The 11,994-nt window shown below is 39.4% G+C and overlaps 1 protein-coding gene across 1 annotated transcript; it reads right to left on the bottom strand.

Annotated features, from left to right (window-relative positions):
• Positions 1 to 265: 265 nt before the first annotated feature.
• Positions 266 to 11,057, bottom strand: RAB27B (RAB27B, member RAS oncogene family). Its single transcript, XM_060119341.1, has 5 exons — positions 10,893 to 11,057; positions 8,924 to 9,009; positions 4,206 to 4,309; positions 1,555 to 1,678; positions 266 to 455 (listed from the first exon to the last, which is right to left on the bottom strand). The coding sequence occupies exons 1-5, from the start codon at positions 11,043 to 11,045 to the stop codon at positions 266 to 268; spliced, it is 657 nt and encodes a 218-aa protein (XP_059975324.1). The 5' UTR covers positions 11,046 to 11,057.
• Positions 11,058 to 11,994: the final 937 nt, after the last annotated feature.

Here is an 11,994-nt window from a genome sequence, read left to right as displayed (position 1 = left end):
CTTTATAAGGAAAACAAATTAAGCATCCATGATGGTATGATGACAATGGAAAATCTTTGATCTTGTTTGGAGGGGCCTCAGGGACAACTGGTCAACTCTTTTGAACACCGTTGACTACTCTGACTTCTTAAAATAGATTTTCTGGCAGAAAAAGAAAGACATGCTATTATGCATGGTCTACTCAACAACAATTGTGTGGTTTGTCACTCTTTTTTGGAAGTGATGCTTGCGTGGGGTTCTGGATGATCAGTTCGTGGGGTAAAGTTTAGCAGGCACACTTCTTCTCTGCTGGTTTGTCCTCATCCAGCTTCCCAGAACTACAACCATTGACAGTGTCGGGGACTTGGGTCTTCTCTACACACTGTTCCATTCGTTTCATTATTAAGTCCAGAAGGGTTTCTACAGCCTTTTCCACATTCTGGCCAGTCGCTGCACTTGTTTCAAAATATGGTATGCTAGCATGGAAGAGATGACAAATATTTTTGAGAGGAAGGAACCAGAAAAGATACAACAAGATGTGCCAATGAGTCACACATGCAAAAACATGGCTGGCTGAGAGATTGTGAAATAATCACGATTTTGCTGGCTGAGTTGGAAAACATCCTTGTTTTTCCTCAGTGAGTGAAAGCTGGTGGGTTTCTTTTTAGTATGGGTGTAAGAAGTTTTATGGGCAAGGAAACTGATACAGGAGGTAATCAGGGACTTGAAGCCAAAGCATCATCACTGATTCTTAAAAATTAAGAGGGTAAAAATGCCTAAACTAGTGATCAATGTTACCATTAAAACTATTACTTCCCTCCAATCAATTATCTAGAAGTCTGATTTAGAATTTAAGCAGGCACTGTATAGGATATTTATGTGAATACAGTCTATAGTTATTTGGAATCCAAAGTTTAAAAAAGACGTACATTTATAAAGCTCTCAAGGAGAATCCTTCAGTAAAAAATGGACAGATTTGGCAAAGATGCTTACATTTGAAAAAGAATGACCATTTCTGCCTTGGGAGTCAATTTACAATTACATGGAATATTTAAAAAATTTTAAAAGCTGCCATTTAAGCTCAGCTAGGGTAATGATTGCAATATTATGTCCAGGTCAGGTATTATTCCTTAGAGTTTTGTAGTTATTGATTGAGAGGCAGTAGAGTACAGTGTTGAAAAGCATGGACTCTGATCTCAGTCTGCCTGGGTTGAATTCTAGCTCTGCTACTTACGGTCTATGTGGCCTTCCATCAGTTACTCAATCTCTCTGCGTCTCAATTACTCATATATAAAATGGGATAACTCTAGATTTCCTATATATGATTATGAGGGGTTAGATGAGTTAAAGCCTAGGAACAGTTGCTAGCACATAATAAGCATTCAGTAAATGTTAGCTGCTATTATTATGAAATAGTTCTTTAAAAACATCACATCTATTCCTCTGGAAGATCTTTTTCATTCATGCGACATTCCTGAATCAAAGGTATCCCTTCTAATATCAATCTCGTGACCCTACCCCATTACTAAGCAGCAGTGTGCAAGTTTAGAGGACATCTCCACGTGACTGACTTACCCGTATTTGTCAGCCAGGTCCCGGGCTTGCCGTTCGTTGACTTCTCTCTGGTCTGGCAGGTCTGCCTTGTTGCCAATTAAGACTATATCTGGATTTTCACAATAAGCATTTGCTTGCAGTTGGCCTTGGAAAGAAAACAGATGGAAACAGCAAGTTAGTTATAAACAAGTGATGTCAAATGACTGCTCATACTTCAGAGTCCTAATCTAATTGTTCATCGGCAGCTTGGCTGCTTACGAGTTATGTTATATTAGCCAAGTTGCTTAACTCTTCCCAGCCACAGTTTCCTCATCTAGAAAATGGAGATAATTCCTCACAGGTTGCAGGTTGTGAAGATTAATAAGAGTGTATATGGAGCACTTGTAGGAATACCTATCAGTGCTCCTCTATATCTGGGGATATGCCCTTTGAGATGAACATACTGTTTTTCATTCCATCTGTTCTTCAAATATAAGTGGAGATAATAGAACGTGATCTTAAAGTACATAGGTTTGCTCTTTCCTTTAGGAGGCTGCTACATTTCCCTTTCCTGAAGTTCAAGGTGATGATCCATAAGAGCAGAACATTTTTGAACCACCACCAATTCATGTAGAAACAATATTAAGATAGGTCACTTGTTTTTCTCTTTTCTCCAGGAGACACTGTTTAAAAGAGAAGGGGGGTGGGGGGAGGAGGAGGAGATAAGAAGAAGGAGGAGAAGAAGAAGGAAGGGAGAGAGGGAGGGAGGAAGGAAGGAAACGATAAAAAACTTGTCAATCTATGTTTTCAAGGTTACGGGACTATTTTACGGTCTACCTCAAGGCAAGCTATGTGCAACCTTGTTGAAGTCAGAGGAAGAATACAAAGGCTTACTCTATAACACCAATTATTTGGATGTTAGAAATTAAAGCCTTATTAGATATGGCAATTAATTATCTTAAATTCCAACTGTATCTTTCTGGAAATTTTAGTAATAAGGGAGCATCTCATCTACCTTGAATAATGATGAACGAATCAGTCTCTGAAAGAATTGAATAATCTTATTATCTCCTTATCTCCACAGAATCTAATAATAACACCAAAACTTGGAAAAAGAAATGTAATAGCAAAAGAAAACGGAGACAGATCCTAGGATAAACACTCATTTGGAGAAGCAGTTAAGTCAGAATTTGTTGGTATTTTCCCCCACTGTTAGTGAACTTACATTTAAAGCATTTATATATATTATTAATTATATATAATATGTAATAATAAGATATGTATATATTTGAGAATCTACACAGCCAGACACTCAGCCAGGTGATCTGGGGTATTGCAGTGGAACAAAGCAGACCAAGTCTGCACCTTTATAGAGCTTATATTGTAGTGGTAGAAAGAACCAAAACCACAAGTAAACAAAGAAATAATATAATATAATAAATATAATATAATATAATATAATATAATATAATATAATATAATATAATATAATATAATATATGTCAGGTGGTGGCAGTGACCAAATGAAATAGAAAGTGTATTGAGGGCATATACAATGATAAAGAGCACTGTTTTAGATGGGGCTGTCAGGGAAAGCTTCTCCCAAGAGATAAATAAGGTTTGAACAAGAAGTTGAAGGAGATGAAAGAACTAACACACGCTATAAATGGGAAAAGAGAAATCAATGCAGAGGCGAACAGAAATCAAAGTCCCCAAGGCAGGATTGTGCTTTTCAGGGGAGAGACCTTTAGCTGGAGGCCAGTGAGCTGGGGCAGAGTAAAAGTGAATTAAAGAGGAATTCCAAGTGAGATGGGAAATCCCAAAAGGACTTTGAGCAGAGGAATAATATGATCTAGTCTTTTAAAAAATATCACTCTGGCCACAGACAGCCCTGACAAATCTAGAAATGACAAGTAGCACCAGCCCCATGCAACTGCTGGTATGTCCCACTAGGATCAAAATTGGTATTTGTAATTTAAAACATGCAAATGAAATACTGTCTTTAGTGCTACATCAGTTAAAAAATAAAGGAAAAATCAAATACCACACTTCTGTGCTGACATATCAATCTGGCTTTAATAACTGATTAGGCTACTTTGAAACTTTATATTATGTTTAGATTGCCATGAAGGCTGGAGATTTTTCTATACCAGTCTTCCTCACATTTGAACACTTTTCAAAAAAGAAGTAAAATTTCAACGTGAGCTTGTTGACTGACACACTACCGTATTTTCATGTGGCTGCTCTTCTCTGAAACAATTTCTCACCTAATTAACCCATTAGTTAATGAACACTTTAGTTAACCCACGTGCAAGGGCACACACTGTAGGTACCAGTTGCCCCCTCAGAAAACGCTGCTGTTTTTCTGTGTCCCCACCAGGCTAGATGGAGCAGATGTGACCACTCATTTAGTTTTAAGAAGTCCTTCAAGACTTACTGGATAAGTGGAATTAATGGCCTGCCAATTGCAACAATAAAGTCCTTACGTATAGGTGGTGATTCTTCTAAGGTGTCCAAGGAAAACACAATTTTAAGCCACTTTGGATGAGCCACATAAAAGCCACCGCTTTGAAGGTGACACAGGAAACACTAAACCTGTGACTTTTCAGAGTTAATCTGTGGTCCCCAATCTGGTTTCATCTTGTGAGGCAGAGAAGCAACGTGGCCAACGGAAGTTACTCAGTCCCACTTACTCATCCAGTTTCTGACATTTAAGAAGCTCTGTTGACTGGTGAGGTCAAACATTAATAAGAAACCCATGGCGTCTCTGAAAAACGCAGTGGTGAGGCTCCGGAATCTGCCAAAAAAGCACAGTGGATAGTTCTGAAAGTCAGTAGACATGCAAATTCTGATGACAATACAAACAACACTATTTCCCTTTCAGATATGAACTCTCCATGGCATCCCTCTGGATTATTCTGCCGAATGGGCAGAAAGACTGCTGAAGGGTCGGGGAGAACACCGGGTTGTAGATTTGTTTAAGATCGCGTCCCGGCTTCATGTTCCATAGCAGGTATGCGTGCAAGAGTTTGTAAACTTCAACCACACGCTCGCTTACACAGCCCCTTGGAATCTTTCTCTCATTGGCTCACGGGCATCTCGTGGCCCACAATTAAAATAGAAGCCACTTTATGGTTGGGACTTTAACTTATACTTTTCGATTTTCTTGTCTGTGCCCAGAAGGAAGCTTGGCACATGGTAGTCTGAAAATGAATGCCTGTGATTACATGCCGAAAATCACAACTTGTTAGCAGCTGGAACTAGGGTTCTCTTGTAAGGAAGAACAACATTGGTGAGAAAACTCTTTTATAAGCACTCTTTAGGGGTAAAACTGAGCTTTAGGCTGGCATGCATGTCTCTTAAGGAGAAGGAAGACAGTGAAGAAAGGAAAAAGAGGACGTTGATTACGGGAATGAGGGAAAGGCAGAGAGACTTGGTAGTTGAGGAGAGAAAGCAAGAAGTCTCATCTTTAATGGAGGATTTTGAAGAATGCACTCCTTCACGTGTGACGTAAAGATTTTCTCTTGTTCCAACCCCTTCTACCCAACATCCTCAGGGAAGTTGAAGATGCTCTGAGATTCACTTCAATGTCAGCAATGGGCAAAACAAGAGATCACACATAAGGTCCAGAGAAGGTTTGGGTTATACTGGTAAAGAAGTGAATTTGGCAATTGATTTTTAGAAAGGCACATGACTTTGAAACAGAGAAGCGTATCACTTCCTATCCTAAATGTCCTCCTAATTTTTTTTTCTTCTTTTTTTTTGCGGTACACGGGCCTCTCACTGTTGTGGCCTCTCCCGTTGTGGAGCACAGGCTCTGGACGCGCAGGCTCAGCGGCCATGGCTCACGGGCCTAGCCTCTCCGCGGCACGTGGGATCTTCCCGGACCGGGGCATGAACCCGTGTCCCCTGCATCGGCAGGTGGACTCTCCACCACTGCGCCACCAGGGAAGCCCATCCTCCTAACTTTTGATCTCCTATTTTGGCCTATTTGTAGATTCTTGGGTTTCCTCTGGGTTCTCTTCTTGACCCCTTCTTCCTCTACATATATTCACTGGTTAATCTCATTCACTTCCCTGGCTCAATTATCACCTATATGTTGAACCCCAAATTTATAGGTCTAGATTTTTCCTGCCCTCTGCACCATATGCCCAATTACTTGTTTGATATTTCCACTTGGAGGAAATGAAGGTACCCTTAAATTCATGTGTTTAAAACCAAACTGGCCCCTCCTCCTGATTTTCTGTCAATGACATCACCATCCTCCTTGGTCACCACAGCCTTTCTACTTCACCTGCTATATACAAGCAATCAACAAATATCTCCTGACTTTCTCATTTCTGTCCCCGTACCCAGCCACTACTCTAGTTTTGGACCCATTATCTTCCACCTGGATAATTTCAACAACCTTCTCAACAGGCTTCCCGTCTCCAGTGTTGTGTGGGACCCTCCCCTTCCCTGATTTCTTCCCACTGATGATATAAATCCTCTGCTACAAACATTTAAATGATGGTACTTTGCTTAAGATAATGACTGAACTTTTCAACAATCCGTCAAGGCTCTGCATGAACTAACCCTTGCTCATCTATCCAGCTTCATCTCTTGACTACCCACAGGCATGCTGATCTTCTTTGAGTTCTTAGAAAGTTCACTCTCTCCCCTGGGCTTTCACACATGCTGTTATTCCTGTGGGTAGCCTCACCTTCATGCTTCCTTTACCTTCTATCCTTTTAGCCTGGGTAAGAGTCACTCATACATTGTGTATGAGTATGTATATTTACAGATAACAGTATCACCTCCCCACGCTGACTTCTCAACACCCTCATGTAGCTTATGGGGTCCTCTTGGTGCACCTGACAACCACTCTTTGTCTTCCTGTTACTGTCCTAAAGCTATTATTGCAGTTGTTTATTTGTCCAAATTCTACCCCGGTAGCTCCAAGAAAAAAGGAGCTGTGTTTCTAACTTGCTACCCATTGTGTTTCTATGGCCCTGAGCATATTTTTGGCTTGCTAAATGCCTGTCAAATTTAGATAAAGAAATAAAGAAAGAAAAGAGCAAAGGATATAAATTATTAAAGTGTTAAATGACTTCAACAGAGAACAATACTTTCAATACCAAAGCAGGGAGAAGAGATATTTTAATGACTTTTTATTTCCAAAATAAGATTCCCTTGGTAGGACATACTTATGATGATTATGAAGTACCAAAAGTTTTACTCAGTTTTCTTCCTGTGGATTTGTTCCTACCAGTCACTAGAAGCTCAGAGATTACAGGGCTTTTATTGAAGGGTTCTTTCTCTGTCTTTGGGAACTAGCTGTACTCCCAAAACTGTCTCCTGCTCAAACCACAAGAGTGTGGCTAACTTAGCCACAACAGTCTGCTCTCTGTCCTCTCCTTAAGAGTGTGTGTGTGTGTGCATGTGTGTGTGTGTGTGTGTGTGTGTGTCTCATTTGAGCATAAGGCTGTGCCTTATCCCCCTCTCATTGCCCACAGCACATGATGGTTACTTTAAAACATACTTGCTGGATAAGATCTCATTGGAGCAAACATTTCTGCATCCACAGCAACATGGGTAAAATACTCTTGCTCTGGACCAGCTTCATACCCTGGACCACTCAGACCAGTACCCTTGTTAACCCCCTTACTTTCCAGGGTTTACTCCAGGGGAAAGCTTATTGATTTCTAGCTTCACCCACCAATCTCATTGTGTCCCCAGGGTGGGTAAAGCTAGGACCCCATGAGAAAACAGATCCCAGGGCACATTATAGCTCTTTCTCCCTCACTGAGCACTAAGTCTGTGTCCTGCATCCTTTAGATTTACATAAGGGGTAAGATTTTTTTCCTCCTTCCCATAATGTGACTTTTATCAATAATCATTATCTTACATGGGTTATACTGCCAGTCATCCTCAGTACAGGGTTGAGGTGTGAGGCATTGTTTATCCTGCTGCTTAGCTGCACCTTTTGTATACAGAATGCAAAATTCTCAAGGAATGAATAACCTTGATGTACTAAGACTGTCCTTAGTATTTCCTATTTCACTCCTGGAGCAGCTGTCTTAAGGGGACAGATGAGAGAAGCCTGCCATCATGCTAGGCTGACATATCGTGTGCGAAGACATATGGGAACCACATTTTCTCATATTCCTTCTTCAAAAATGAATTAAATCGGTCTATAAAACATACATCTTTGTGACAACAAAACTGACATATGAACAGAGATTCTTGTAAGGAATGACTTCAGAAGAACCAGCCGTGTTGAAGGATGTGTGTAAATGGAATTCACAGTCAAAAAAGCTCACAGAGAGGGCCCAGCACCTCTCCTGGCGTTTACATTCACTGAAAGTGAGAATGTTTTGGATTCATTTCAAAGACTGAAGTGTTTACCAGCATAAACATTGTAAGACATGTGATGTAGAATTGGGAGGTATGTGCCTTCTAAATATCTTCTCTGACAATCTATTGCCAATTTTTGTTTAATCTAATATTGAAAAGCTTCACTAGCTTGGGGTCTTTTGCATTCCAGAAGTTTGAATCTCAAAGAAATATATTTTCATCAAATAATGGCATAGCACCTCCAGCTCTAAACAATCCACACTACTGTCTACTGAGTGTCTCTTGACTTGGACGTTGTACCAGAGACGAGGCTGAAAAACCAAGTATGGCCTCTGTCCTTATAAAGCTCACAATTGTGTTGGGGTGAGAAGGTCACAAGTGAATCAAAGACCAGCAGCTAGAGATAAAAATAAAAGATTCACCTTACTGCAAGGTGGTATATAATTAATTGAGTAATTTAAGGGATGGAAGAATAGATGTAGGAGTTCAAGAAAAGAGGGAGTTTGTTTCACTTGGGGTGTTCAGAAGAGCCCCGTCAAGCAGGTGTAATGTGAGCCAGGCCTGGTGAAAGGAGAGGCTCAGGGAAGGTGGAAAGGGAGTAAAACCTTCCAGCTGGAGGTTGATGGTGAGACCAAAATCTCAGAGTAAAGCCAGTCAAACGGCACAGGATGAGAGTCTGTGTGTAAGGGCAGGAAGAGATGAGAAAGCTATTAACACCCTTTTCTTCAACTTCCTCTTCAAGTAGTACTTGTAACAATGTCAATTTCCCACCTCAATTTAATTAAATTCTGGAGAAGTTTTTTTTTTTCCCTATTACAAAGTACAAAGACAATGCATAAGAATTTTCACAGAGATTTCTGAAAATCTGATTTTTGAAATCTGTACCAAATACACAGTGCTAGTTATGGTCGATTAACTACAAATAATTTATTTTTATTTTTTGATACAAATGTTTATTTTAAAACCAGAAGGAGAGTTGCATATCCTTACAAGTCCACATACCACATACAGCATTCACATTAAAATAAGTTTTCCTAAGATATTTGTAGCTAGAAACAAAGTAATTCACTCTTACCGCTCTTGTCCTGCTGTGTCCCAAAGCTGAAGATGCACCTTAAATGCTTTCCCTGTTGACCCATTTGGTCCCTGTGTGTTATAAACCTGAAAAAATACAAATGTCATCAGTTGATACTGCTTTGGATTTTGTCAGCATTCAAATTCTCTGCATTCACTCAGCATATTTTTTCTTCATTACTATAATCAAAGTTCATAGTGCAAAATAAATATTTGCTCTGTTTTTCTTCCCCAGAAGTATCACATATACTCTCACTTTTAAATGTCAAGTATAAGTATGGTTTTCAAAACAATTTAGGCATCCTGCAAACTTAAATTAGACACCTTCTGTCATTTCCTCATGGAGGCAGCAAACATTAGATTTAGGACCCAAGTTCTAGGTTCAAATATAGACTCTTCATTTAACTTCACAGAATCTTATTTTCCTTTAGCAAATTGAGACCCATCATTTCCTCCTACTTTACAGAATTACTGCAAACTTAAATGAAATAGCAGATGTGAAGGCATTTTTAAAACAGTAAAATGCTTTACAAATACCTGAATATCCTCTACTGTGAACTGGACTTTCAAAATGAAAAACACATGGAATTTCTCAATAAGTTTACACAGGATATTTCAAGTATTTCCTTACTAGTCGTCCCTTCAAAGGCTCTTTTTAGAAAAGTTTAAATTCCTTTTGACTTCTTATTTAAACAAAGCATAGCAATTTTAATATTTATCCAGTTCTTTTACTTATGGCTTAGTGAAGATGTTTTAAAGGAAAAACTTTGCAAAGATTTATACCTAGATTGGGGGTGGGGGCGGGGAACTGGGAGGGGAGAAGGCACAGAAAAACCCTGGAAGGGTTGGGAGCAAGTTTGCTGAGACTATACTACTGGACTTTCAGATAAGGTACAGGACATTATAAGGAACCATGATTTAACTTCTCAACATCATTTTCTTTGTTTTTTTTTTTGGATTTGTGATATCAACTGGAAGCCACTGCCCTCTTGGCAATCAATACCTTGGGTGGCAGTAAATCTGGCTAAGCTTCTGTGTCTATGTTACATGTCTCACATGTCACAATATCCTTATTCCTGTCATTAGCGTCTAGCATAGGAGAAGGAAGTGGTTGTGATTCTCACTTAAAATCCCTTATCTTGAAAAATAGCATGGATTGGTCTCACATTCTGCTCATAAGAAGCTAGTGATTGATGGCGGCGTCTACACATAAATAAAAATGCAGCAAGAACTCACAAAGCTCATGGTCCAGCTATTTGCCAATCATTCTTTTAACTTTTTTTGTAAGCATAGGGAAATGAACACTTTTTAAAAATTATTAATTAATTAATTAATTAATTAATTATTTTTTGGCTGTGTTGGATCTTTGTTTCTGTGCAAGGGCTTTCTCTAGTTGTGGCAAGTGGAGGCCACTCTTCATTGCAGTGCGTGGGCCTCTCACTGTCACGGCCTCTCCCGTTGCGGAGCACAGGCTCCAGACGCGCAGGCTCAGTAGTTGTGGCTCACGGGCCCGGTCACTCCGCGGCATGTGGGATCTTCCCAGACCAGGGCTCGAACCCATGTCCCCTGCATTAGCAGGCAGATTCTCAACCACTGCGCCACCAGGGAAGCCCTGAACACTTGTTTTTATTGAGGTACTCAGATCAAGAGTTAATGATTTTAGATACTAATTCATGTTTTGAAAGTTTCCTTAAGAATTCATAGAAAACACACTATACAAACCCATAAATGATTTTAGTTGCCCTGTGTACTTCTGGAGACAAGTGATAGTGCCACTCAATTTTTTTCTAAGCAAAATGTTATTTATAGTTGAGACAGTAAAAAATAATATTTAAATTGGATTAAAGTGGCAGGTTATGAATTTCATGTGATAAAAGACAGTCACCTTGCAATGCAATAAACATAGCTTCTTAATCCTTATCTTATATAGTAGGATCAGCAACCAGTTAACAGTTTGGTTAAAAACTCACCACACGTTTTTCCCGAAAGTCTATCCCTACTGTCGTGATGAACTTGGGATTGAATTTATTGTCTGTGTAGCGATAAAGAAATGTCGTCTTCCCCACCCCCGAATCTCCAAGGGCCAGGAGTTTGATCAGATAATCATAGTCCCCATCGGTCATAGTGATGGTCTTGGTGGGCCTGTGTAGGAGGAAAAATAAGTACTTATAATTAAAATTGGTTTTCCTTTGCCTTCCTGCAAAGCAATGTAAATTTAGCTTTCAAGGGTAAAAAATTGGAATGCCTCTATTCTGTAACTCAGTGAGTTAACTAGTTCAGAGCAGCTTCAGAAGTAAGGACTCTTCTATGATTTCACTTAGTACCTATCTTTTTATATCACGTCAGGTAATATGGAACAAAAAGCTATGTGATACCCACCATGGCCATAGCAATAGTAGAACTTAAAGAGTTATAGCTTTTTTTTTTTTTAAGTCAGTGTCTGTTGGAATCAGGAGTGTGGTGCTAGGAAAGAGTCACAGGGAATAGAAAAAAACTGTCCAAGATGATTGCAGGTGTGCTAGAGGGAGACTGAAATTATATATGAGTAATGGAAGAGAAAAACCCAGGGGAATAATATTCTGCATGTAATCCTGCAGGATGAGCTTTCTATTATATGCATACAAAGTATTCCTTTTTAATTTAAAAAATTTCACAGCTGAAATGACAACCTTTAAAAACACTGATTTGAAATCATTTCAAAAGCAATGTTTTAAAATCTTACGTTCTGAAATAGTGAACCCTCTGTTCTCCAACGGCAAATATGCTGTATTTGGCAAATCTGCCGAATATTTTCTTGGCCTTGAAAAAAGGGAAGAGCTATTCAGAGGCATAACTATGGTAATTCTTCTAATATTTCTCCTGAAGGAACACCACTTGCCATTTCACCCACTGCCCTAACCTCTCCTGCCTTGGTTTTAATTTCTTGTTGGTTTTAAATTCTTCTGGGTGATGCCAAGGGCTAATGCCCAAAACAGTGATGACATGAAAACTACCACCACATACCTTTGAATTACACCATCACCCACTAAATACTTGATGTACTTTCCACCCTTGAGGTTAGCAAAATGATTT

This window comes from Mesoplodon densirostris, chromosome 15 (genome assembly GCF_025265405.1).
Source record: "Mesoplodon densirostris isolate mMesDen1 chromosome 15, mMesDen1 primary haplotype, whole genome shotgun sequence".
Taxonomy (NCBI): domain Eukaryota; kingdom Metazoa; phylum Chordata; class Mammalia; order Artiodactyla; family Ziphiidae; genus Mesoplodon; species Mesoplodon densirostris.
The sequence above is the reverse complement of the archived record's forward strand: the minus strand, read 5'-3'. Positions and strand labels throughout refer to the sequence as shown.

What these genes read in the sequence shown, in the direction of transcription:
- RAB27B (XM_060119341.1), bottom strand. Translation starts at nt 11,045, where the DNA reads ATGACCGATGGGGACTATGATTATCTGATCAAACTCCTGGCCCTTGGA. An exon ending in GACACAGCAGGACAAGAGCG is followed by an intron (nt 4,310 to 8,923) that starts GTAAGAGTGAAT and finishes CTTTTTTGGCAG; the next exon opens with ATTCCGGAGCCTCACCACTG. An exon ending in AAATGTCAGAAACTGGATGA is followed by an intron (nt 1,679 to 4,205) that starts GTAAGTGGGACT and finishes TTTCTTTCCAAG; the next exon opens with GCCAACTGCAAGCAAATGCT.